This window comes from Misgurnus anguillicaudatus, chromosome 13 (assembly GCF_027580225.2).
Source record: "Misgurnus anguillicaudatus chromosome 13, ASM2758022v2, whole genome shotgun sequence".
NCBI lineage: Eukaryota > Metazoa > Chordata > Actinopteri > Cypriniformes > Cobitidae > Misgurnus > Misgurnus anguillicaudatus.
The window spans coordinates 14,309,043-14,336,374 of record NC_073349.2 but is presented as its reverse complement, the minus strand read 5'-3'; the positions used below and the strand labels follow the sequence as shown (position 1 = coordinate 14,336,374).

The 27,332-nt window shown below is 40.0% G+C and overlaps 3 protein-coding genes, 1 long non-coding RNA gene and 2 other non-coding genes across 21 annotated transcripts in view; 2 read left to right on the top strand and 4 right to left on the bottom strand.

The window, feature by feature from the left end:
• Nucleotides 1-1,116: 1,116 nt before the first annotated feature.
• Nucleotides 1,117-8,151, bottom strand: naca (nascent polypeptide associated complex subunit alpha). Of its 13 annotated transcripts, XM_073875110.1 has the most exons (12): nt 8,064-8,148; nt 7,119-7,194; nt 4,310-5,178; nt 3,839-4,204; nt 3,683-3,754; nt 3,094-3,640; nt 2,556-2,641; nt 2,375-2,452; nt 2,118-2,264; nt 1,754-1,882; nt 1,460-1,582; nt 1,117-1,237 (listed from the first exon to the last, which is right to left on the bottom strand). In XM_073875110.1, exons 2-12 carry the CDS (start codon nt 7,186-7,188, stop codon nt 1,223-1,225), a joined length of 2,502 nt encoding a protein of 833 aa, XP_073731211.1. In that variant the 5' UTR covers nt 7,189-7,194; nt 8,064-8,148; the 3' UTR covers nt 1,117-1,222. The 13 variants fall into 13 exon arrangements, with proteins under 13 accessions (XP_073731211.1, XP_073731206.1, XP_073731207.1 ...); XM_073875105.1 differs by having other exon boundaries at nt 3,094-3,754; nt 3,785-4,204; nt 8,064-8,151; XM_073875106.1 differs by having other exon boundaries at nt 3,683-4,204; nt 8,064-8,150.
• Nucleotides 1,313-1,389, bottom strand: LOC129431555 (small nucleolar RNA SNORD59). Its single transcript, XR_008639879.2, has one exon. It is a non-coding gene; the product is annotated as a small nucleolar RNA SNORD59 (small nucleolar RNA).
• LOC129431556 (small nucleolar RNA SNORD59) lies at nt 1,961-2,036 on the bottom strand. Its single transcript, XR_008639880.1, has one exon. It is a non-coding gene; the product is annotated as a small nucleolar RNA SNORD59 (small nucleolar RNA).
• Nucleotides 8,061-15,738, top strand: tfip11 (tuftelin interacting protein 11). Its single transcript, XM_073875115.1, has 14 exons — nt 8,061-8,202; nt 8,617-8,832; nt 8,986-9,139; nt 9,217-9,370; nt 9,464-9,591; nt 11,490-11,645; nt 11,741-11,932; nt 12,163-12,477; nt 12,629-12,735; nt 12,816-12,984; nt 13,078-13,328; nt 13,406-13,541; nt 13,663-13,828; nt 15,226-15,738. Exons 2-14 carry the CDS (start codon nt 8,621-8,623, stop codon nt 15,585-15,587), a joined length of 2,502 nt encoding a protein of 833 aa, XP_073731216.1. The 5' UTR covers nt 8,061-8,202; nt 8,617-8,620; the 3' UTR covers nt 15,588-15,738.
• Nucleotides 15,739-15,788: 50 nt separating this feature from the next.
• On the bottom strand, nt 15,789-20,744 carry prim1 (DNA primase subunit 1). Its single transcript, XM_055189480.2, has 13 exons — nt 20,487-20,744; nt 20,073-20,230; nt 19,819-19,925; nt 19,616-19,689; nt 19,397-19,533; nt 19,232-19,290; nt 18,105-18,214; nt 17,070-17,161; nt 16,846-16,981; nt 16,619-16,688; nt 16,406-16,512; nt 16,188-16,286; nt 15,789-16,078 (listed from the first exon to the last, which is right to left on the bottom strand). Exons 1-13 carry the CDS (start codon nt 20,593-20,595, stop codon nt 16,059-16,061), a joined length of 1,278 nt encoding a protein of 425 aa, XP_055045455.2. The 5' UTR covers nt 20,596-20,744; the 3' UTR covers nt 15,789-16,058.
• Nucleotides 20,745-20,781: 37 nt separating this feature from the next.
• Nucleotides 20,782-27,332, top strand: part of LOC129431523 (uncharacterized) — a 93,395-nt gene continuing 86,844 nt past the window's right edge. For all 4 annotated transcript variants that reach the window (XR_008639864.2, XR_008639862.2, XR_008639865.2 and 1 more), the window contains exons 1-2: nt 20,782-21,104; nt 21,301-21,442. This is a non-coding gene — a long non-coding RNA (uncharacterized lncRNA). The remainder of the gene's footprint in view (nt 21,105-21,300; nt 21,443-27,332) is intronic.

Here is a 27,332-nt window from a genome sequence, read left to right as displayed (position 1 = left end):
GTGTACAAGCCAAACTCCCAAAATGTAGGCAAGCTCCTTCAACTCTTTAATAGTAAAAAACGTTCTCAAAGCTGTCATGATTCAACAACATCCTGAAGGAACTTGTAACCCTTCTCCATACTTAAAAATATTGTAAAATGAATGTACCTCTATAAATTACTAAGTTCAAGTGTTATGACACAACCTTCACAATCTTCATTTTAACCAAATCCTAATTCCTTTTAAATGTGTCAAAATATTTATTCACAGACAAGAATGGGAGACTAGTTGAGTTTATTTCCCTTTGCTGTGTGATTCATGCTTTCAGGAAAATTATTTAGGGGCTGTTTACACTTGGTATTAAGATGTGTTTTCATTGATCGGATCACAAGTGGACGAGAGGGACACATTACGTTTACACCTGGTATTTAAATCCGTCTCTTTTGTCCACTTTCGACCACTTCTGTGCTGAATACTATGAGGGGGTGGTCTGTGAGACAGTGGGCGAGTCTCTCTGCTGTCATTCAAACCCGAGCGGGAGTAATTATGAGTTTATATGGACGCAAGCTAATATTATGTCGGAGTGCACTGCTTGTTTAGCAAGTAAACATGCTGCACAGTGTTTTGTACATGAGTATGTAAGAGCTTTCTTTGAATTTTCAGCGCAATTGATGAAATAGGATCGCGCAACTTTCACACGCTTTCAAAACGAAACTACGGAGATCAGCCGCTTAGTTTTATCAATGAAAGGCTAAAAATAGCGCTGTTCACCGAATGTTCACGCCAGAAGTCAAAAAAGACGTAAAACTTGTGTTTAATACCTCAGATTAGATAAATGGGCGGAGAGAAGGCGGTCGCGTGTGGCTGTTCGAACGCATTCAACCACATGTGCGTTCCGCAACTCCAAAGCGATCCGATCGAAAGTGGTTTCGACCACCTCTGGATGTGGTTGAAAGTGGTCGAAAGTGGACGAGCTCAAAACGTTTTGAACACCGTTTACACCTGGCATTAACGTCGTCCACTTGTGATCCGATCGACGAAAACACATGTTAATGCCAAGTGTAAACAGCCTCATAAAAAAAAGGATGAATAATTTTAATCAATAGAAAAAAAAACCCACAATAGATACAAAATGCATCATTTCATCAATCCACACCTTTATTTCTCTTGGATATAAATTGTACAAACAATAATGCAGATCAAATCAGCAACATCTTATCGTGACCCAGTCCCTCGCCTCCTTCTACATCGTCAATTCCTGTAAAGACAGACCAAATATTACACAGAGTGAAATTGCTCAAAAAAATACCACAAGGGTATTTAATGCAAGAGCTCCTCTCAGAACAGATAAACTGGCTTCAGAGAAAATTCAGAAGAACGAAAGTCATACTGTTAATTCATCATAGAAGAGTACATAGACTAAAATAATATAATAAATAATAGTTTATTATAAGAAGTTTTAAAATGAGGTCAAACTCACCATAATAGCATTGACAATGTCGTTATTGTTATTCTTCAGTGCACGCACAGCCTTTGCCCTGGACACGTTGGCCTGCGACATGACCAGCTCAATGTCCTTAACCTCCACACCAGTCTCGTCAACCTCATAACAGCAATACAAATATTTCCATATGACGAATTGGTTTATTTTTTACTTGACTTTTCTTAAATGATGCCTAAATCACAATGACCTCACTCACTTTCACGAAGATACATGTTCAAGCCATTCTTAATAAAGTAATATTTTGTGATGGTATAACAATAGTGCACACACCTCTTCCTCTTCGCTCTCCTCCTGTACTGTGGGCGTCTGTGTGTTTTCCTGGATGTTTGAAACGGCTTCTCCTTGGACCTTGAACTTCTCTGCAGCAGCCAACTGAGCTTGCTGGGACAGGTCTTCAATCTGGAAGAAACAGAAAACATTAGGACTTTAGATTGCTTAGTGAGGTTTCATTTGCATCTACATTACTGTGACAATTTCCTCTATCAGGACAGAAAGTTTGGCTTCATCAGACTCAGAAGAACGAAAGTCAAACTGTTTACATCATCATCAAGAGGGTAACTAGACTAACCAGGTCCAATAGCCATAACGTGTTAGTTAACCATTTAAAACACTTGATTTCACACCCGATCTTTACCTTTGCCTCGCCGAAGACGATGTAAGTATCTGAAGCTGGACTTTTGTAGACATCTGGTTTAGTGATGACGAAAAGAATGTTCTTGGACTTGCGAATGGTGACCCTGGTAACACCAGCGACTTGTCTCAAACCCAATTTGGACATAGCCTGGAAAAAGGAAAATCAAGGGGACAGGTAAAATAACAGCATAAGCATTCACAGCAAAGAATCAGATGTTATAGTGACGTTTTATGCTTGTAAGCTGTTGAATGACAAACCTTTCTGGCTTTCTTCTCGCTTCTGCTTTGTTTTGCTTTGCTGACAGGTTCCTCGTCGATTTCAGCCGCTGCTGCAAGCTAAGGAAGACAGAAAGAGTTTCAGGTCAATTACAGGATCCAATGTTTTTACTCTCCACAGATCTTATTAAAAACATTGGGTGATGTTTTGAGGTTTTCCTACCTGTGCCTGCTGTGTCTGTGCCTGTGCAGAGTCCTGCTCCTCCAGGTCAGGAACAGATTCATCACTGTCAGATTCAGTGCCAGACCCTAAAAAAACCCCAAATATCATCTCAATTAAAGCCACTGGAGACACCATGCATGAAAATAATGTTTTTGGAATTAATGTAATGAATATTATATTGCAAATATGCTGCAATATCTTAAGTAAATGACCATTGTATCTAGATGATGAATTAATTGATTAATTTAAAGTTGTACTTTCTCCTAACTTACTATCAATTTTGGTGACAAGCCTGAACAAAAAGTCCCATTTCTAAAATTCATCCAACTAAAACACTAGGTTCTCAACTCTCAGACAAATGGCTGTGATTATAAACAGTCTAGCTACTACTATAGAACATCCAGTGGTGCATTTAATAATCTAGGGTTACCTGCTCTTTCACCAGTGATATGACCCTAGAGCGATAAAAAAACAACAACACTCGAATATACACCATACCAACATAGAAAAGGAAATGGACACAAAGAGAGAGAGATACCCTTGTCGTTCTTGATGACTGGCTCCAGCACAGATGGGGCTTTTACTGGTGGGGGAACAGGGGCAGATTCAATTTTAGGGGCAGGGACATCTTCCACTTTATGAGCAATTGTAGGTTCGGCTTTTGGGGCAGCAGCCTCTGCCTTTGGGGCAGGGGTAGACTCAGTTTTTGGGGCAGTGGCAGGTTTAGGGGCAACCTCAGCTTTAGCAGCAGGAGTGGCCTCTGCTTTAGGTCCAGGAGTGGGCTCCAACTTAGGAGCAGGCTCAGCTTTAGGGGCAGGCTTGGTTTTAGGAGCAGACTTGTCTTTAGGGGCAGCAGCCTCAGCTTTGGGGGCAGCGACAGGTTTAGGGGTGGCCTCAGCTTTTTGGGCAACATCAACTTTAGGGGTGGCCTCAGCTTTAGGGACAGCTTCAGGTTTGGGGGCAGCCTCAGCTTTAGGGGCAACCTCAGCTTTAGCTTTTTGGGAAAACTCAGCTTTAGGGGCAGCTTCAGCTTTTTGTGCAACCTCAGCTCTAGTGGCAGTCTCAGCTTTAGCTTTTTGTGCAACCTCAGCTTTAGGGGCTGCCTCAGCTTTAGCTTTTTGTGCAACCTCAGCTTTAGGGGCAGGGGCGGCTTCAGCTTTAGCTTTTTGGACAACCTCAGCTTTAGCTTTTGGAGCAGCCTCAGCTTTAGGGACAGCTTTTTGGGCAACCTCAGCTTTAGGGGCAGGGGCGGCCTCAGCTTTAGGGACAGCTTTTTGGGCTACCTCAGCTTTAGGGGCTGGGGCAGCCTCAGCTTTAGGGACAGCTTTTTGGGCAACCTCAGCTTTAGGGGCAGGGGCGGCCTCAGCTTTAGGGACAGCTTTTTGGGCTACCTCAGCTTTAGGGGCTGGGGCAGCCTCAGCTTTAGGGACAGCTTTTTGGGCTACCTCAGCTTTAGGGGCTGGGGCAGCCTCAGCTTTAGGGACAGCTTTTTGGGCAACCTCAGCTTTAGGGGCAGGGGCGGCCTCAGCTTTAGGGACAGCTTTTTGGGCAAATTCAGCTTTAGGGGCAGGGGCGGCCTCAGCTTTAGCTTTTTGGGCAACCTCAGCTTTAGGGGCTGGGGCAACCTCAGCTTTAGGGGCAGGGGCGGCCTCAGCTTTAGCTTTTTGGGCGGCCTCAGCTTTAGCTTTTTGGGTAACCTCAACTTTAGGGGCAACCTCAGCTTTAGGGGCAGCAGCCTCAACTTTAGGGGCAACCTCAGCTTTAGGGGCAGCAGCCTCAGCTTTAGAAGCAGGGGTGGCCTCGGCTTTAGGGGCTGCTTTCTGGACAGGCTTAACTTTAGGGGCAGAAGCAGCCTTAGCTTTAGGGGTAGACTCACCTTTACTGACAGATTTAGCTTCAGGAGCTCCTGGGGTGACTACAGGGAATGTGCTAGGTGGCATGGGGGGAAAAATAGGCATTGTACCAGGATTCTCAGGTGGTATGAGTGGTGGAAGATCATCATCATCCTCTACTGCTGCAGGGACAACCTGGGGAGCAGGTTTTGGGGGGGAAACGACAGCAGGGGTTGGCTTATCTTTTAATGCCTCTGCTTTACTAACAGAAGAGGGTGGGGCTGACTTTGGGGCAGACTCAGGTTTAGCAGCAGCTTTTGGGGGGGCAGAGAGTTTGGATTCTGAAACCGCAGGGGTTTCTACTTTTGGAACTTCAGATGAAACTTTGGGGGCTTTATTTTCCTGAGCAGGCTTTAAAGTGGAAACGGGCGTAACTTCTTGTTCGGCAGGTTTAAAATGTTTTGCTTTTTGTTGCTTCCCCTGTTTGCCAGCTTTTACAACCTTGGGAGCACTTTGCTCAGCTTTGCCACTGGCAGGAGAGTCAGCTGGAGGTGAAGCCAGAGGGGAGCATGGGGTGGCTGCATGAGGGCCAGAGGCAGATTTGGGAGAGATAGGGGAGCTTGAGGAGGCAGATAATGAGGAGCGTTTCCTGCGTCCAGTAGGAACAGGTTTAGAGGCAGAGGTATGAGGAGATGTGGACAGCTTGGGGTTAGCCTTGCCCTCTTTAGACTTTGCCTTAGAGGAAGCAGGGGCAGCAGCAGCAGCGGGAGGTAGAGGACCAGCAGGTGTGGCTAATGGAAATAAAGCGACTAGAGTGATTTTTTTTATGGTAAACTTGCATGGTGTCAATCTTCACATCCATGCCGGTTATAAGGGATGCTCTCAATCTCACAAAGATGTTAAATTGCGCCACAGAACTTTGCACACTTGAGACGATTCTGTCCACAAACACAACTGGCAACTAATTATTAAATCAAACCAAGCACACCACAGAAATCTGGTTAGGATATGAGAAAATCTGTGAAACCACCACTTAACTCGCATGCATGTACACACATGTATCTACTGCCATAGAATGACATCCATAGCAAAACATTCAAATTAAATCAATTAACACAATCTCTGACACATTCAAGTCCAAATCACCATTACAAATAAATTACTCCCATTTCAAATTACTCAAAAGATACACAATTAGTTAAATAATTTTAAATATTTCTAATTCACGGAGCAAAAAAGCTGTGAGCATGCTAAAAATTGACACAAAACACTGACACAAAACTGTCTGTTCCGTTACAATGGTACTAGAACATGGCCAGAAACAAACTAATATATTTGTGAACTGGCTAAACTTGTCCATGATTTGACTAAAATTTGTGCCGTTCATAAAGTCTACCGTCAAAAACAAATTAGGCTATACAACAAATTCATTAACATTTGATGCTTACAAAACTCACTGTAGATATATGAATGAAAGATGAACTTCAAAATCATGTTCATGACAGACTTCTAATCTGCAGATGCTTTTTCCTTTTTAGCCAATTTGAAGATTAAAAGACGCTACAGGTACATAGCCAAACAAAGCCCTTTCAGAAAGCCACAAAAACATAATGCCCTGATTTCACAGACAAGGCTTAGTTAAAGCCAGGACTAGGCCTTACTCAAACCATATTTAATAATCATGCATTAGAAAAAGACGTTACTGGTGTGTATCTTGAGAAAATCAATGGAACTGGCATATTTTAAGGATCTGTCAGTGCAAGCTATTTTCAGTTGAGACAGCTTAAACATGTGTTGTAGTCTATGCCTCAAGCCTTGTCTGTCAAACCAGGGAAATACCTTCTAATCTAACTTCCAACATCTGAGGTTTCCTAATAAACTTTAAACTATATTCAATTCAGTGTAAAAGCTGGGATCTCTCTCAAATGTAGTAATGTCAGAAAAAAATTCATGCAGATTTGATTTGTCCACGTTTCATGCACATACACTTACCAATGTCCATGCTTTTAAAATACCACTTCAACGTTAGTACAGCACTTATCAGTACAGATAATCACACAGGGTGGTCCTGGATCACTTGTTGTTTCAAAACCATATGTTCTCAGTATCATTAACTCATAAAACTATATGCTACATATTAATAAATTCCTTAAAATACAGAAAATTACAGGTATTTAATGGGTCTTATTTTAGATCTTTAAATCTAGGGAGGGGCTCAAGCACAATGAACTAAAAACTTTAGGTGTAGAAAATTTGTGACTCAAGCAGCATCCCCACCCCCAAAAAATGACAACACCCCAACCAGAGAAACTTGCTTTGAAGCCCCACAACAGTTGGTTGACATCCAAAAAACATGTCTGAAACAGCTGCAAAAACACCAATGGCCTGTTCAATTTTTCTATGGCTACTTTACATGAAAAACACTAATAAAATAATTTAACTGTGCATTTCCAGGACCCTGTAACACGCATGCCAAATATGTGACTGTCTGTGAAATCCACACTGAAGTCTTGTAATCTATTTATGAGATTTGGAGTATCAGAGTGTGATTTCATTATTTCTTCAGCATTCATAAAGATATCAATGTTATATATTTATAGAATGTTCTTTACATTATGCAGAATGATTTTATGTAAAAAACTGTAAATCACAAAAATGTCTTTAGCTGAGTTTTCACAGACTGGGTCACATATGATATTGGGCATGCAAATAATTTAAAAACAGCACTAACCTGTCTCTGCTTGAGGCTGGAGCAACTCCTGCTCTGTAACAGGGACAGTTTCTGTGGCTTCGCCTGGCATTGTGGACTGTAACAGAAATGTTAAATGTTTACAAACAAAGAGCACACAAGACGTGTAAAGTCTGACACAAGTTTACATCTGTATTTTACAGTCTATCAGACTGCTATCTGAGCATGCGCATTTTCTCTTCACGCTAGGCCTGGGCTGTCAGATATCGCACAACCGGCTGAATGTAACCAACTAACGTTAGTATCTGAACACGAAATAGTATCGAGCTTACATAAAAACAGAATTCCTGTACTGAGACTAAACACAAACTACGTCACTTTTGAAGTATAGTAACTACCCAGAGCGATCGCTTTAGATATGCACGAGAACTCACGTGGGTAACAGAGTAGCACTGTCACGCTGTTGCTGCTTTGACAAAAAGTCTAAAATAATGATAACAAACCCACGTGGACTAACAATAAAACAAACAACCGATCTTTGTAATATGAAGTTGTCACAGCATTTGCATTTCTCTTATTGTTAGTGAATGGCTTGTTTTTGAGCGAGAAAACTTCCAATTCAATCACGAAAGCCAAACAAAGCACACTGCCTTTATCACCATGTAATGTTACACACTTCACAGATAGTTAAAGTGGTTTATAATATAGCATTTGCAAACGAAGTCCTGTGATTTAAACAGTTCGCTAGAAACAAAGCACGCAGCCCTAGAACAAACATACAAAGATAACTCGGTGCGTCTCGCTCCCCCATTTTGAACATTCAGCCGGTTGTATTCATTAAATATCTCCTTTAACAACAAACCGAATGAATAAATATCTACAGTTTTGCACAGAAAAATACTAATACGACGACTCTCGTGCTATTTGAAACATATTAATACCTTAAAGAACGTTGGATTACAGTAGATTTAAAACAGAAGTACTCACAAGTTCGGGGCACAGGATCCAAGATGGCTGTAAGAGAGGATATCTGACCTCAGCGTCGCTCTGATGTCACACTTACACTTCCGGTCTGTACAGGAAGTTGCTTTGGATACGCTTTCTGACAGAGAAATCGCATATTTGGGTAAGATATTGTTTTTTAATGTTGTTTTAATACGAATTGGTGATGTATATGTCGTAGATTACACACGATAATTAAATGTACTGAATAAAGAAATAGCTTAATTGTTAGTAGCAAACCTTGTTGTTGTAATTAGCAGCGCTATGCTAACGTGATTATTTTCAGCATTTAAAACGTTTGCATGACGTACTAGCATTATAAAAATGTTTATATGTGGATGTGTGGTGTGAGAAAACAAAAAGTTCTGACGCAACACAAACGTGTTTTTTTTATTTTGTTTTTCGGTATTGAATGTGTCTAGTTATGGAATGACGAATATGTGCATTCATATTTATATATAACGTTATAAGCTGTGCGTGCTATTGTGAAATGATCATTTCTAAATAAAATAAAAAAACATTAATACATTTGTTACAGAAATATGTCTATGTCCCATTTGTATGGGCGTAGAGGGGATGATGATGAGGGTGAGGATGGAGTTGAAATTGAAAAATTTGAGGTGACTGAGTGGGACCTGGCCAACGAGTTCAACCCAGAGAGACGCAGGTTCAGACAGACTAAAGAACAAGCGACATATGGGATCTGGGCAGAACATGACTCTGATGAGGAGAGACCAAGCTTTGGAGGAAAGAGGTATGCTTGCTGTTCCTATTCATTTGTTATGCAACCTAACATTCACCTTAAAATATTTTCCAGGCGTGTGCAACATTCAAATATCAATACATTTAGTATTGAGGAGTTACATATATTGTATTTTAAAATACACTTATATTTGTATCCACATAGAGCAAAGGACTACTCGGCACCTGTTAACTTTATAAGTGCTGGCTTACGAAAGACAGCAGCTGAAGAGAAGGCAGAACATGAGGGTTCAGATGAGTCCAGTCAAGAAGATACACCACCTCCCACCCGCACTGCTGCTTCCAAAAAACTGCAGACGGTACAGTGAGATGCCTACAGATGCAATAATACCATTATTTTCGGAATCTCAAAATTATTTTTTCATATCCTTTTTAGGGTGGAAGCTTTAAGACATCCCAGAGATTTGCAGGTGGCATCAAAACAGGGAAAGATCTGGGATCGTGGGAGAAACACACACGAGGCATTGGTCAAAAACTCCTGCAGAAGATGGGCTACGTTCCAGGAAAAGGACTTGGCAAAAATGCTCAGGGTAATAGCCACAATAGGTTTTATACCCCAGTCAATTACATGCTTTTGTTCATCTGGATGTATTAAACAAAATCTGTCTATGGTCTGTATTTAGGTATTGTGAATCCGATTGAGGCTAAGGTGAGGAAGGGGAAAGGAGCAGTTGGTGCATATGGGAATGAAAGAACCCAGCAGTCTCTGCAAGATTTCCCTGTTGTAGACTCTGAAGAGGAGGAGGAGAAAGTAAGTTGCCTTAAAAACAGGATTGTTGTGGCTATAAGGTTTATTTTTAGACATCTGGCCAATGTATGAGTGTCTAATTTATCTATATACACCCTATAATACACTGTTTTTACCTAGACTAAACAAATTCTTACATTCAACGATTGTGTCAGCGTCAATCTCAAACCCATTTTTATTTGGTACAAACATTAGACATCTAAAATCCTCATACTTATTTATTCCAACTGAAAAAAATGTACCATACAGATAGACCCTTTTACAGCTCACGTGATCAAATAGCCTGCACGCGCATTTAGGCAACAGAAGTGGTGTTATTCCCCATTGGTTCTAACGTGTCAGCAACTCAGAAATTTTATTAAAACGGTTTCCCATTAAAAATGTCCGGTTGTTGCGTTTGGTTGAACTAATATAATATACTAATATACGTATATATGTATCTGGCCACTTTATATTTGACCATCTGCTAACGTCTACTATCCACTCCACTATAGTACATGAATTTGGTAGCTGTGTTGAAAAAGTTGATAAAGTCAACTTTTTAAAATAACTTTCTCTATCTGTGTTGCTTTTAGGGCTGTCACTTTTGTGAAAAAATCTTTTTTCGATTTTTAATATATAAGTGTTCATTGAATCGATTGTAAAATCGATTTTCCATGTCTAAAAAAGACGTTTCCATTTAACGCCAAATAACAGACAAATGTAAAGAGAGTGCCTGAAACGCACAAGTCAGCAATATTTCTTATTCATTGTCATTAAGTTTCGTGCAGAATAAAAAACAGCAACAGTAGTGCAAAATTCTCTAATAGAGTGGACTGCTGCCATAAATGAAAAACATTACTGCAGGTTCAACCGGCTGCTTTTATGATTTAGGCAATTCAAAATTTATTTTAAATAATGATTCGATCCATTTCAAACAACTGTTCAAAAATGAAACTTTAAATAGACTTACTTGAAGTTGAGAACATGCTGTGTATTTTATTAAACGTAACCGACACTTAGGCGGCACTAGGCAGGCATAATGAAATGCGCAAAAAGACTAGGGCCATTACAAATTATTGGTCTGGAAAACAAGTCGATCAACATTTTAGGGGTCAAGAGCAGAGCGCTTTTCATTCACTATATGTCCATCTGTTGAGAAGACGCACTCCGACCGCACTGATGTCCCAGGGAAACTCGGGTACTTCGTTGCCAGCTGCGTATTTCGTACTGCCAATCTTCCATCACAAAAGCGGGTCGCTGTCAGCTCGCAAGGGTGGCTCCTTGTCATAACTCATCATCTCCTGTAAGGTCACAATTTCGACGCTGTCTCGTGTTGCACAGGTTTATTGACGTTGTCCTCCATTTTCTTTGCAAAACACTAGATGCAGCGATTGAAAGCGTGAAACTATAGGTGCGTAAAATTGCTGGGTATTTTCTGTCTAGCTTTCGCACACCTACTGCACTTTCGGAATTCTTTATTTTCTTTTTCTGCTTGTTTGTGAGTTTTGTTACATCTATATTTTTAACTGTTTAATTCTTTTAAAATTAATAGTGTACATATTTGGTTAAAATCGATTGCCTATTTTCGTTTTCGAAACGTTTTTTGGTTGGTCCGATCGATTGTGCAATCGATTTTCGAACGAAAAGTGACAGCCCTAGTTGCTTTACTGCTGATTCTTGCCATACTTCCGTTGCCAAAATGCATGTGCATACGTTGCCACGTCATCATTGTGTACAAACAGTAAAAGGGTCTACATGCTGTATACATTATTAAAATCTGAATAAATACAACTGCAAATTAATGCCAAAAATAGATCTTATAAAGGACTACGAGAGCTATTTGTTACAAACCTCAGAATACGAACTGCTTACACATTGTCTCATCATCTTCCATTTAATTGTTCACTCCGTCTTTGCAGGAATTTCAGCAGGCTTTGGGCCAGTGGCGTAAGGAGGCGGGAGTGGCCAAGAAAAAGCCCAAATATTCTTATAAGACAGTGGACGAACTAAAAGCTCATGGCAAACTGACCAGCAGGAACATGAGCAGACCAGCTGGGGAGCTGTCACAGGTCAAGGTGATAGAGGGGCAGGTTTACAACAATAAAGTAAACAAAAAATACCACAGCACACCACACAGGTAAATACCTTACCCATTCCTCCTGTGTTTCAGGTGATAGATATGACAGGCAGAGAGCAGAAGGTGTATCACAGCTACAGTCAAATGAGTCAGAAGCACACCATCCCCGAAGAGACCCCTTTGAACGTGAGCGTGCGGGAACAAAAGAGCTCTGGCTTCGCTCTGCCAGAACTGGAACACAATCTTAAACTGCTCATTGAGCTTACAGAGCAAGATATCCTGCAGGTACGGCACACCACAAACGCATCTCTGTCATCTGATGACAGCTTTACCTCAATATGAAACTAATCAAGACAAAGTACCATGATAAAGACCATCTAATGCTTAATTTATACATAGTTTCATTGAGTATTAAGTTTTTAAATCCTTACTTGAAAACAAAGTATGACTGATTTCCAAAGACCTGATGTATGGATATGGTCTTGCACATGACTGGGTTTGTGTTGTCTCTATAGAGTGCACGTCGTCTTCAGCACGAGAAAGACACAGTGGTCACCCTGACCCACGAGGGCGACGCCCTGCAGAGCAGACTGGCTGAGGAGGATGAAGCTCTTGGGAGGCTAGAGAAGGTCCTGGAACTGGTGGAGCGTTTTGAGGCGGGTGATATGGATGGCAGTCCTACGCTCAGCCTTCAGGAATGTGCCATGGTTTTCCAGCAGCTGCAGACAGAATTTTATCAGGAGTATAAGACCTTGGGATTGGGAGATTTAGCCGTGTCTGTCGTGCATCCTCTACTTAAAGAGAAACTTCGCAGTTGGGAGCCGCTCAAGGTTAATACTTCAAATCCACTGTTAAAAATCTCTTGATGTCCCCAAACACACCTAAACCCTTTAAGATCTTCTATTGGTAGTTTTATTATGCTTTAATTTGTGTACACTGAAGGCTCTGAACAAATTTTTACAATCTGTCTTGTATACTTAGGACTGTTCAGATGGTTTGGAGGAGGTCGGTCAATGGAGGGCCATTCTTGAAAACCCACAGTCTCTTCACAGCGGACCAGACAGTTCTCAGATGGACCCTTATCACAGGTAAACCAAGTCCTTTGTATATGGTGTGTCTGTAGATGTACGAGTAGGGTTGTTGAGCAGGTGTTTCTGTGCGAGTGCAGGTTAATATGGGAGGTGTGGGTTCCCGTCATGAGGACCTGTGTGTCTCAGTGGCAACCCAGAAATGTGGGGCCAATGGTGGACTGTGTGGAATGCTGGGCCCCTGTTTTACCGATGTGGATTCTGGACCATGTTGCTGAGCAGCTCATTTTCCCACGACTACAAAGAGAGGTTTGTGTTCAGTAAATGAATCAATTGAACAACACTTCAATGTGTGTCCCACATTTACATTCAATATGTAAGTCCTCGCTCTGTTTTCGATAGGTGGACAACTGGAACCCACTGACAGATACGGTCCCCATTCATTCATGGATTCATCCTTGGCTGCCCCTGATGCAAACCCGCCTTGAACCCTTGTACGCACCCATTCGTAGTAAACTTGCCCATGCTTTGCAGCGTTGGCACCCTAGCGATTCCTCCGCCAGACTTATTCTACAACCCTGGAAAGATGTCTTCTCACCTGGTGCCTGGGAGGCCTTCATGGTCAAAAATATTGTCCCAAAACTTGCTCTGTGACTATTCACCAGACTGTTAGTTTTAACTTTGTCTGGAAAAGTGTCTAAACTTTGTGCTGGTGTTTTGAAGCTCTGTGTTTAGGAGAGCTGGTGGTAAATCCTCATCAGCAGCTGTTGGAGCCGTTTAACTGGGTGATGGACTGGGAGGGCATGTTGTCGGTCTCTACCATGGTGGGACTGCTGGATAAGAATTTCTTCCCCAAATGGCTGCAGGTCAGCATGTTGTTTTACATCATTCATGTTTTATATTAATGGAAAGTTATGTACATGTTCATGAACTATATAAAATAAAGCATTTTTAAGAACCAAGCGTAATTGGATTTTTATGTTGCAGGTGTTGTGTTCCTGGCTCAGTAACAACCCGAATTATGAAGAAATCACTAAGTGGTATCTGGGCTGGAAGAGCTTGCTGTCAGAGAACCTTCTCAGTCACCCAGTGATCAAAGACAAACTGAATGAGGCTCTTGACATCATGAACCGTGCCGTTGCTTCTGGACTGGGTCAGTCATATAGTTTTGTAGTCATACATGTCTTTTTCTACTTTCCTTTGTCCTTGGCTGGCCACACACTTGAAGATTTTAAGCACAATTTGCCCCCTCGGCGATCGAAAGTGGGTGTTACCCAATTAATGTTTTATCGCAGCCGATTTTTTTCAACCTCCGGTATGGGTGTCATTGCGATTATTTTGCTGTTCCTGATCATGTTGAAGCCTCCCTGAGTCTAAATCGTTAATATCAAACCTGTTGAGACTTGCCAATGAGAGCGTGGAAGCTTTAACCGGATGTTGTGTGCTTTTATAACTGAAACAAGACACACACAAACATGACATGAAAGAGAAGTATTGAAAAAGAATATTGACTTGGACATTTCGGCAACAGTACAAGTACTTTTACAAGGTCTCATGCAAGAATTATCACAACATTTGTTTTTCTCATGTCCCGTTTGATCTTGCGTCACATCGAAATTGTTACTAGTCATCATGTGGGTGATTACGCTCTCTGGTTGAATGATCAAATGTGTGCGCTCTAACAGTGGGTCCAGACCAGCTGCGTTTGAGGCGTCAAATTCGCGTCTACGTGTTAGTTTGCCGCTTGAACATTTTGAGTTTACTCGTTTCTTTCGCGTGTGAAATTCTAGTCATTGAGACATTCACTTGGAAATTCGCGTCATGGGAGGGGCTTCTGCGACTCCACTTCCTGTGATCACGTCACTACTAGAGCAAGCTCCGGATTGGTGGAAAATTGCGCCACGTTAACCAAAGTTCAAATTTTTTCAACTCGTGCATTTGCCGCGGAAACGCACAATTTGCGCAAACTAGACGGAATCGCGTCTACCGCGCGGCACTAAACGCCTCATTCGCGCCGCGAGACCTCCAGACGCGCTTAAACACGTCTTTACATTGACTTAACATTGAAATCACTCGCACTTGACGCCTCAACTGCGGCTGGTCTAAACGCAGCATAATGCTACATACACACCAAACGCGGGGCATCGCGTAACTCGCAGGATTTAAGTTTGTGTCAGGCAAATTTTTCGCTGTAGTTGAATATTTCAACTTGGGCGAAGACGCGTTTGAGGCGAATAGCGCAGGTTTTCGAGGCAAACGTGCCACCCATATTTCGTCATTCGCATTGCCCCACGCAAGGACATGTCTAATTGCGTATTTGCATTGACTTTGTATGTAATTTACTCGCGCAAATCGTTGAATTCGCATCTGGTGTGAACCCACAGTAAGGATTATGTTGTTAGAAATCACTTCAAACTGTCCTCACGTCTGTGGCCGCCCATCGATTTAAGATGTAAAAATCATCCAGTGTCAAAGGCATTATTCTACTTTCTTTAACACTCAGGTGTAAAGACACCAACTCACTGATAATAATCTTCTCTGTTCTTATAGGTGGGTACATGCAACCTGGAGCAAGGGAGAACATCGCATACTTGATTCAGACAGAAAGAAGGAAAGATTTCCAGTGCGAGCCTCAGCCAGAACGCCGTGAAATTGAGAATTCTGTCCCACGGCCACCAGGCACCAGCCAAGTACCAACATCGGTACCCACCAACTTTAAAGACCTAGTCCAAGCTAAGGCTGAGGAGAATGGCATTGTCTTCATGCCACTTGTGGCCAAACGACATATGGGCAAACAGTTATTTACATTTGGCAGAATAGTCATCTACATCGAGCGTGGAGTGGTCTTCGTTCAAGGAGAGAAAACCTGGGTTCCAACGTCATTACAGAGCCTGGTTGACATGGCTAAATGAGACTGATGATGGATTGAATGTAATTCAGAGAAACATTTTAAGTGTTGAAATTTCCTACTTTGGTCCCCTTCTGCCTTGGCTCAGATATGTTGATCATGTTGTTTTATACTGATAAAGAACTGGTTTTGAAATAAATAAGTGCTTAGGAAAACGCTTGAGTTTTTTTTTAGATTTAATGTTATATGTTTTGTAATATTAGACTTGTTCATTGAAAAGTAAAAATGTTTATTGGAAAAAAGTAACGAGTTGGTAGAAAATTCATTTACAGAATTAAAGGAAAACCCAAACATTTCAAGTACAGGAACAGTATATCACAATGACAAAATCAACCTTATTCTATACATTTGACAGCTTCTAATATCCATCCAATGAAACTTAAGAGCAAATTGGCATTAGTTCATTGTATGTCATAGTGTCCATATCTTCTGAAGAAAAGGGTGTACGTGTGGTCTTGTGAGCTCCAGGTTCCATTCAAAACTCCTTTTGAAGATCTGTAAAAGTCACATTTTACTGATTATAAATCAGTATGCCAAGCTGAAATAAAGTGTATTTCAATTGATAAGCCAAAGAAACAGCTAAGTGACTTATTTATAAACCCACCACTCTGCTTCAGCATCTCTCCTTTCCGAGATCGAGCCAACGTCTCCAAAAAACGATCAAAGACCCTTATGTACTTCCCAAGGCTTGTGCGCTTATAGTCTGGATTATAATAAAATGCATTTACACATAATTAGAAATGTGTTAATGTATAACATTGCCAGAATTTAGTATCAGACTTCAGTGCAGATTAGAGAATGAACAGTTTACATTTCACTCACCTCTGATTCTCCGGCGCTCTCCTGCATCTTGCTCATTCTCCTTGTCCTTCATTTCATCTTCCTCTCCATCATCTGCTTTTGATTTCTTTAGCTCCTCGCAGATCAAACTACAAAACACAAAAGAGTTTAGTGTCCTTTTCAGTAATTATAGCCGGTGTAAATGTGTCCTGCAATGCCTATTTAGAAAATATGTACAGTATATTCAGGATTTACCTTATTGTAGGGACATCAAAAGGATCAAATGTGTCTAGTTCTTTCAAATCTATTGGCACAGAGATTCGACCTAAAGACAATTATTAACACAAAGACTGTGATGAGTGGCTGGATTGTTTAAGCAACACAAAACAACATTCACAATCCATATTTCTGTCTTAATTATGTCTTTTCAAGGTCTTTATTTTTATATATTTTTAATGTTATGCTCGTCTATTCGGTCTTACCGGTCTTTGGGTGCACGCTGAAAGGGCTCTTCAGTAAGTGATTGACTCCCTTACTGACATTGACGTCCAGACGTGGGTAACAGTACTGCAGCATGATCTCCTTATCGAAGTACTGACCACCTTTCTTACTGCTCGACTTCACATGCAAAGACAAACTAAAATTATTCTGGGAACTGAACGTTGAGTCTCTTCTATGAAATTTAAACTGTTTTGTGTGGCATTACCTTTCTATGTTCGACCAGAGCGCAAAGTCTGTCCCATCGCTTCATTGGGTTCTTCTCGCTCTGATAAAAATCCATCAACTCCTTTCTGATATGTGCGGTTAGACTTAAAGAAAAAAAACTGTCAGCTGGACTTCATATATATTCCCTGACTAAAATGTTGAATTTCCATGACCTATGTCCAGTATGCCATGAGCCTGGATAATGTAGTGTACCAGTGGTGGCCGGTGACATCTTTGTCGAGGGAGCTCGATGCGAAGTTCGTCACAACATGTATGTAGCCCCCGTCATGTGTGGTTCCTTTTTTCAAAATGTGTTCTGTGCTTTGAGAGATCCTATGTGCATCACGTGTCTTGTCAAAATAAGTGCCTACTGCAGATGCGTCTAAAGGGTTTATGATAAAAGAGACGCTTGTGTTTGCCAGATACTCGCATAATCTCATGCATAATCAAAGTCTACTGTTAAGGGAGTGTCTAGCATGTATTTTGTGAACGTGAGCGTCTCTTTTATCCTAAGCGGTTTTGACGCGTGTGCAGCAGGCACCCACCTTGACAAAGCACGTGATGCACACAGGATCTCTCAAAGCGCAAAACACATATTTTGAATTGGCGCCCCTCGAATGAGCAGTCACAAGCCGCCACTGTAGTGTACACCGTGAGTTTATAAAAATGTAGCTTAAATGCGTGAAATGTATAAACAGTGGCAATAAACGTCTGTTTAAATTGTAGTCATTGGAGGCTTGGAACTGAAAATAGTATTCCTTACGTCACAAGTTAACAAGGGATTAAATTTTAATATTTGGAAACTGAAATTTAAATCAACATACAAAAATCCCTGTTATTCCATGACTTGGACAAAAAAAATCTATCTAAAATTCCCTGACTTTCAATGCCTGGAAAAGACCTTTTGTAATTCCATGATATTCCAGAAATTCCATGACCTGTGGGAACCCTGTGAATTACACTAGTCGCATCCTTATTTACAATACTGATCACAAAGGAACCTGGCACAACTGCTGTACAACATGTGAAAGGATATCATCAGGTAGCAGACTGAGCACTTTTTCAATGCTCTCCTTACTGCCCAGTATGTCCTGTCCAACAATGGCGTACTGGGGGAAATAGCGTTCGACGACAGCTAAAGATTGACTGAGAGAGGCACAGATTATTTACACTTATGTATTTGTCAGATGCTTTTACTCAAAGCAATTTACAGGAACTTAAAATGTGTGGGTATTATCACAATCAAACTCATAACCCTTTGTTTCTATACCAATTGACCGTCAGTTATAACGGTACATTCACACGGGGCGTAAGCACTGACGCTCCCCATTCACTTTTAATGGGTGACGTCATGCATTGCCGAACTGAAATGTGGATCCGTCGGCTTCCCGTCTGTGCCATTGCTCGTGGCAGAAGTTAAACATTTTCTTAACTTTTCAAACGGCAACGCGTGCGTCAGCCACTCAGATCGCCTTATGCAAATAACCTAGGCAGAGCCAGCCAATTAGGTTTATGGAAGGCCGAAGCATGTGTTGCGGCCACTGTGATTGGCTGTTGGCCACGCTTCAGGCAAGCCTTCCGTCAAGCATTAACGCTTTGCCCCATGTGAATGTCCCATATCATCACAAACGATATCTATACATCACAATGTATTTCTAAAGCTAGGTACACACCAAGTCGGCGGTCAGGCAGATTTTCAGCATCGTCTGACTTAATTTTTTAAAGGTTTTCTGCACCGTCCGCTAAAGTATGTCACGTCACCAAAAACGGAGGTTATGAAGCAAGCAAACAACAAAATCAAGTGTGAATGCACAGAACACAAATTTTTTCCATCTCTCATTCAAATATGTGAATATTTTAAAAAGAGATGGCTCATAAGACATTACAGATATATCACAAAACAGTCTGTGGTGAGTGGGATTTGTATGAAACTTGTAAGCGAGCGCTGCTTAGTTTATGTTTTGTATGCCAGCAGTCACTAGCTCTTCCAGTTTCTCGTTCTGAATAATGCACAGAAAATTCTCTCATCTCACGCAGAACACTTTTGGACCCAGACACAGCCACCATGTGGGCAATATGATCTGACATCACAGTCTGCGCTACCTGACTGACGTCAGTTTGGTGTGTCCTAGGCTTAAGGAGATGTGTGACAATTTTCCCTACCTGATGAAAGGATGGATTGGATCTGAGAGTATAACTTTCCTTACTGTATCCTCACCACCCTAAATTGAAGATATAGCACACAATTATTAAAATACTGACTTTTGGAATAAAGGACAGATGAAGATCAATACACAGATCTTCATTATAAAAAAATACAATTGATACCTTAACTAAACTGAGGTACTCTGCTACAGCGGACCGTGCAGCCACTGAAAGCTTCCTAGCAGCATCATCACAAACCCAGCAATGCACTCCTCTTCTACCAGAGTAAACCCACAGAAGATGCTGGAAGCCAAAGTCATCTGAAGCACACAAACAGTAAACACATAAAATGTTGTGTTCAAGATGTTACAACTTTCTTTGGGGATTATCAGGTTTACTCACCCCTTAGTGCACGATCCAGAATACGAATGGCGATTGTCATTAAAGTCCAACACTTGGAACAGATATCAGCAGCACTGAAAAACATACACAAACACCATTAAAGGTGCTGTATACTTTATCTACTATATCCGTAAACTCTCTCTCTATATATATATAATTTGCAGGAATGGAGCGAGAAAGTATGTAAAGGGGAATCTGTATACCTGCAGCAACCTCTGACATCATCATAGTCTGTCATATCGATATCAAACACCAACTCTTTCTCCAGGGCTTGGAAAGTTCCAGACTTCACAGTGTTGTGTTGACTGGGCTGTTACAGAACCAGAACATTATTAACTATGCAATAATACAGAGCAGAAATATTATTAAATATTTATTTCACCTAATATTTGTTATATTACTGTATGCTATATTTTTTAATACTATATATTATTTAATTAATGATCAGACATATTACCCGGTGGCTGTAAACTGCTCCAATATCAATCTTGTAGGGAACCATTTTCTGCATCTCTTTCTCCAGCTCATTCTGTGTGCTGAACGACTGATATCTCACATATATGTCATCTTTCAACGTGAAGGAAAACTCACGGTTGTGGAAATAGTTTTTAGACACTGCAACAGACAAAATGCAGAGAATAGAGGTCAAATAATAAATCAGCGTTTGTTTTGTTGATGTAAGGACATGCAGGCTATGTGAATGTTGTTGAATGTTTTCATTACAAGTAGTGGTACTTACTAAATTAAAATATATGTTATTTGTATTCTAAATACACCCACAAATAAAGACAACACGAGTGAAGAAAGACACTCTTCATACTGTAAGACAGGTTAGCGTGTAGTCTGTATCGTTAGTGTATTATTTACTTACCACCACCATAACTTAACCAGCGGTAGTATTGTGGAAATGGGAATAATCGGCGATAATAAAGCGGTAACAGGTCAGGTAAACAAGCTGGATCGTAATCCGAAGACGTCATGTTTAAAACGATCAGTTTTGCTTGCTTCTCAATGACAGCTGACTTCTCCCGCTGAACCTGTGAGCAGCGCGGGAAAATCAACGTCAACAGGAAATGACGAACTCCAGCTGGTTCGTTGGTAACGCACGCTCGAGGTGTTCACTTACACTGCTGCCACCCTACGACCCGGAGAAAGGTTGCTTTTCAACGGTATGTACATTTACCTTGATTCACTCAGTTGACTATTTTATCCAGATCTGTTTACAAATGATCACCGAACATTTGCCTTAAAAGCCAACAAGAAGTGTAGCACCTAAAGCGGATGCACCTTTAAGTTAGTTTGCCAACCGCTATAAAACTCCAACAGAAAACTAAAGAAGAAGAAACTTCTCTTCGCCCTCAAGATTAAGATGCAAAAATTCAAAACCTTGCCAAGTGACACATAGTGCAATAAAACAAGGGCGAACATTAATATCACAACGTGGATCTTCAGCAACAAAAAGCCAAACTTCCAGTTTTCTTCTGGACAGGTAAACGCCTTTTACAAACAAGCGTTTTGTGCGACTGTCACAGAAAATAGTTATAAAGCTGAACAGATTTTTGATATCAAAATATCAATAATTTATTTTTGCATAATGTTATGTACATTTATTTTATGGTAAACTTAAAAAAATAGGTTAGCTGGGTTTTCATAGACTGGGTCACAAATTTTCTTTATTTCCCTAGGAGGGCAGAATTTCCTCAGATACTGCATGGCTAAACTTCAACACCTGACCCTGACCCAAATGTTGTCTGCATGCATACAGTTTGCAGCTTAAGTTCAGTTGGATTTGCTGAATTTTTCAAGCATTGCAGAAAACAGATCAAGGTAAATGTTTGTGTGAGATGCCTGTATGTCTCTGTGCAGTTGTGTGTGAGAGAGAGAGAGAGAGAGAGAGAGAGAGAGAGAGAGAGAGATTGTGCACTATGATGTGTTTTTATTTTCATTGTATGACAAAGTTTAGTATGTATACTAAAATCTAATGGAGTTCTGCTAACATGAGCTCTAGAACAAATAAGAGACATATCATAGACATAAGCGCCAGTGTGTTTTTCATTGATTTTCAGTGGATTCAAGCAAGGCACAGCCCATGTATTCACTCATGGTATTAGAGGATATTACATTGTCACAGAGCATATCAGTTTACTATCATCCTCCTGAGTGTCTCAATGAAAACATTGCTATCCAGAATCTCCTCACAGCTGTTTAAACCATAACACTTCACACTTTTCCTGTTATCTTTCACATCTAGCCATTATTAGCACTTTGATTATACAAAAGTGTAGAAAAATATTTTATCACCTTCTCCTAACACAGTGGTTATCAACTTTTCGATGCATGGCCCCTGTGTAGGGTGCGCCCCATCGTGGCCCCTAAAGCAAATTCATCTTAAACTTTGAATTTTAACTAAACAAAACATTATGTGGTTTAAAACACGTTTCATTGTTTTATTGTTTTTTTTGTTTTCATTTATGCATTTGGCAGACGCTTTTATCCAAAGCGACTTACAGTGCATTACAAGGTAGACATTTTTTTATCAGTATGTGTGTTCCCTGGGTTCGAACCCCTAACCTTTTAGACTGCTAATGCCATGCTGTACCACTGAGCTCCACAGGAGATAATTGCTTTGTAAGAACTACTTCCAATGTCCTAATATAACTAAGGCCTAGTCCTGAATTAATCTAAACCCTGTCCAGGTAACCGACCCATAGTATATTTAATAATCAGTTTTAATCATGTGGGTGGGTTAAGGCCCACAGTGTATAAAAACTAGGATTGCAAAGGGGCGGAAATTTTCCGGTAAATTTCCTGTCAATTTCCATGGGAAATTAAAAAAATATTCCAAATTCGAAACTTAAAGGAACAGTATGTAGGATTGTGGCCAAAACTGGTATTGCAATCACAAAACTTGTGGCTAAAACTGGTACTGCAATCACCCAACTGTGGCCAATACACAAAATGACAACTCCACTTTTTAAATGACAATATCCTGGCCAGACCACTGTTGTCAGTGTTATAAGTATTTGAAATGAAAATGATTTCTTAATGTCTAGTGACATATCAGAGCCATTTTATGATTAATTTATATAAATTTCTTACATACTGTTCCTTTAACAGGAATTTATGAGGATTTACAGGAATTATTTGGAAATTTAGGCAGAAAAAGCAGAAATGCATGCAAGGTAATACAAATTTTAAAAATGACTTCTTGACTGATTTAATTGTAAATAGAACTTTAATCGATTCCTTCATTGAGTAACACAAAACCATAATACATATTATTATAGCTATTATAATAGTGCTAGCTTACATTTTAGATATCTGATTTACTGGCTAGCATTTACTATTTAAACTGTTAAAATGCAGCAAGTGTGGCTTCTGTGGTAGTCGAGCCCTGGAAAATTGAGAGGAATCCCCCATTAAGTGATATATGGAGGATTTTTTTATTTAAATGGAGTTGGTGTGAGTGGGGGGGGGTAATTTTTAGACACAACTTTTTTTAATTATTTCACCTAAATGTTTTCTTAGTCAGTGTATTTGTCTTATCAATGGTATAATGTTGTTGCACACTAGCTTACACAAAGCACCAGTAAGTTTTTTAACAAATCTATGTAATTTCTTTGAATACATGCAAAGATGGACATTTTGACGTTATTTTGTGTGCAGGATTTAAGAGATTATATGTGCATGTTATGAAAGAATGCAAGTACATGCGGGGGCGTGGCCTCAATGGCCCTTCAGTAAGCAGTGAGCTGTGTGCATGTGACTTAAGTGCAGGTTAGAAAATCAACTGAAATTGCATTAAATCGTGTTGTTTTAAACAAAATTATGCTGCAAGATTTGTTTTACACTACATTTAAGTTCCCTGATATAGGCAACTCAAATTCCCATACATTTCCGTTAACTGCCATGTAGGGATGCATGATATATCGGCCAACATATCATTATCGGACGATAACTGCTTATTTTTAATATTATCGGTTATCGGTCTGATAGCAAAATTAGGCCGATAAATGAAAGCTGATAAATGATGGATTATTTTGGTTTGTTGAACCACTTCACTTGCTCATTGCTGGCCATGTGGAGTTTTGATTGGTGCTTTCTGTGACATAGCACGAAGATGACACGTGTTGCGGGCTTAAGAAGAGTATGCTAGTCTAGCGCAAAGACAAGATGTCCGCGGTCTGGGAGTTTTTTCGGTTATCGGTATCGGCCAAAATTTCCATCTCGGTGCATCCCTACTCCCATGGAAAGTTTCCAGCCTTGAAAATTCCCAGAATTTTGCAACCCTAATAAAAACCTGTATGCACACAGCCACATATGTATGCATTATTTTCCTATTCTTTTGAATATGTTCCTCTGACCTAATCAAAAATACATTATTATCCATTAATTATCAATTAATATCCAGCTATTATTGAAGCTTTAACCCTCTGATAACATAGTCATGTCTGCTGTCCAACAATAAGCATATTTTTCTGCAAAAACACAATTAAAGCAAGTTCAAATAGACAGCTGGCAAAGTTGGACTACTACATTGTGTGCAACAGTCAGAGAATTTTATTCTAGCCAAGTTTTAGTTATGTTGTTTACACTTTGTGATCTGAAATTTTATTTTGTTAAGTCTTTTAATTTCTTATTTGTTAAAGGACAGAGCAAAAAACACAAAGGCAGATTAAAGTGTAATTTATCAGTATACTAAACACATTAATTTTAGTAACATTGTTGTGGTTAATATGAGTTAGCTTGTTTGTTTTTCCAAATCTTGGCAGTCTCTGTGATGAGCAAAGTAAAATAAGGTTGGCGGTGTAAGTTCAGCACCGCCTTGTTTGCTTGATCAGTCGTGACAGAAATAGATTTTAACGTTTGTTAAATAACAATGGCTGTCGGATGAGAGGCTGGTAGAGGCACGAGAGAGAGGAAAGGGTGTTATCTGGGCGACAGGGTAAGGCATATCAGGGCTTGAACAGAGGAACTCCTCCGACAGATGAGTCTCTATTGTTCAGTTCATATCCTCCTCCAGACCCGGTGTTCTCCATGTGTGGGTGGAAGTGACTTTTCCCTCTGTGGAAAATCTCAAAAGCTGGGCTTTTCTTTATAAGCCCAAGCTTCCTTCTGAGAAGAAAAAGAACTTCCTTCAAAGCAGGTGCTGAAGCATGCAGACTGTTGATGACGGTTTGCGCAGTCGAGACTGGCTCTGACATACAGAGATCTGAGGAGGATATGCCTGCTTTGTTGTCGGGAGACTGAGTTTTGAGTTTGAAATGTGATGTTGCATGTGACATCAGTTGATGATTGTACGTCAGCCAGCGACAGCTGTCTTGGATTATTATTTACAATACAATAGTGATCCAGTGATCACCATTTGTGTTCATTTAAATCAAGTGAATTGCTAATGTGGTCATTGAAGGGTTTGCATGGGTACGGCTTTGATTAATAATAAAGTAGGGCACAGGTGTTCATTAAAATGTACCTGTTGATCAGCACCTGCATGCGGTTGCTATTTTCATACAGAGAATATAAGTGTGCTTGGATGAGAGCCGTTTCTGTTAAATAATTAATCTTGTACAGTTTTCTCTTTCACAACGTGACGAGCGAATCTGTATTCATTCACACAGAGGTGCATACAAACGCTAACCTACACAGACACGCTCTCTTTCTAAGACTTTACTGCTGTTGCTATGACTACATTTCTTCTGCAGTAAATGTATTGTCTGACACCGTAAAGTCATGCTTTTACATCTACTCTCACATACTCTCTCCTTTCTCCACACACAAGGCTATATGGGTTCGTTTTCATTAAGGTTTTATGCGACTTTGAAGCCTGTTTCTTTAAGAGCTGCACACAATCAAAAACAATACAGGTACAAAAATGAATGTAAAGCTGTCCAAACTGAAAACTACTTGCGCCGTTTGTTTGTTCAGTGCAAGGCATGTTTGTTAGGACTATACGTTCAGTTTTCAGGAAAGTGTTCATTGACACGCACCCGTGTATGCCGTCAAGAGCATGCCAAACTTCTAGGTGGCAATGTTACGGTAGCTCAAGCCCACGTAGGCCAATCAGAATCCCAAGAACAACAATTAATTACTTTCTGTTCCTCTTTTGAACAAGGTCGCACTTTTGGCGTAGGTGCAAGCTCTGGCGCGTACAGTGACGTTGGCTGCCTAAACATCTGTTTCTCTCAGTTTACATGCAACCGTGTAACCAAAGATTTTCAAAATCTCCACTATGGCCGGAGTTTTTAGAAAGAATCGAATTCAGAGGCGAGTTCTCCGTTTGTCTTACACAAATAACCATGTATGTGTAAACGGGGCCTAAAACTAATTATTTTTCCTAATTAAACTAAGGCCTAGTCCTGGCTTAAGCTAATCCCTGTCCGGGAAACTACCCCTAAAAGTAACCAAGTCCTTACAATGTTAAAGAAAATAACAAACAGTAAATACAATCTACCTTACAACAGTAAATAAGATTTATTTCATATTTTTAGCACAGCAGTGCTTCAATATTCAAAAAAAGTAATAGACTTTACCTAAAACGATTAAAATAAATCTAACTTCTAAAATAAAATTAATTAAGTCACACTTAATTATTTAACAAATGGTTCATGCATTATTAAGTAGATTTTAATAAGTTGTACTTTAAAAAAGCAGTACATTTTACTTAAAAAAGTTTAAGATTGTTACAAGGATTTTTAAAAGAAAATTTTACAAGTTTTTTTTTTCAGTGCATAATAATAGCTTTAATAGCTTCTTTCTTTCGTTCTTTCTTTCTTTCTTTCGTTCTTTCTTTCTTTCGTTCTTTCTTTCGTTCTTTCTTTCGTTCTTTCATTATTTTGTTATTTATTTCGTTCTTTCTTTCTTTCGTTCTTTCTTTCTTTTGTAGAACCTTGTGTAACAAAGGCTGCTTACACAAAGCAAGAGAGAGACGAATCCAAATGCAGAGTGTTTATTATAAAATCCCAGAAGGGCAGGCAAACAAATCCAAACAAAAACAGGCAAGGGTCAAAACCATGAACAAGAATATCAGACAAAAACTGTTAGGGCTGGGTTTCGATTCAAATTTCAAGAATCGATTCGATTACGATTCTCAAGATCTTGAATTGATTATTATTGTTTGATTCGATCCGATCCGATCTTCGAGATTTAGATAAGTGTTTTTGAAAAAAGCATGAAATGGTGCCAGATAGGGGTGGGCGGAAAGACCAAAAATCTATTCCACAGAATGAGTCATTTTATTTCACGGTAACGGTATATTTCATGGTATACATGTTTTTCAATTTATAGGAGAGAGAGTTTCGCTGGAGACCCGCGGTGGATTCACTGCATGGCGCTTATTATAAAAATAACACAACTAACTCGTTCATTTGTTATGAGTGGATTATTTTACATGTAGATCGCAAGCTTTGAGCATTTCTGAAGTTTTCAAAGCAACCGCTTGGTTAACGTTACTGACCGCTATGTTCGTTGTTTTAATGTCCTTCCACCTCGCGCATGCGTGAATTCAATGACGCGGCAAGTTTAAGTTATTAATTATTAAATCGATCTTCTGAGTTACGGATCGATCTTTAGAAATTAACATGAAAATCGATTCAGAATCCAATTCAATCGATTTTTTCAACACAGCCCTAAGAACTGTGAAACAAGACAATGACAATAAAACGCTTGGTATGCAATGTTACTCTGGCAATATTTCGCAGTGTGATGTGGAGATAGAACC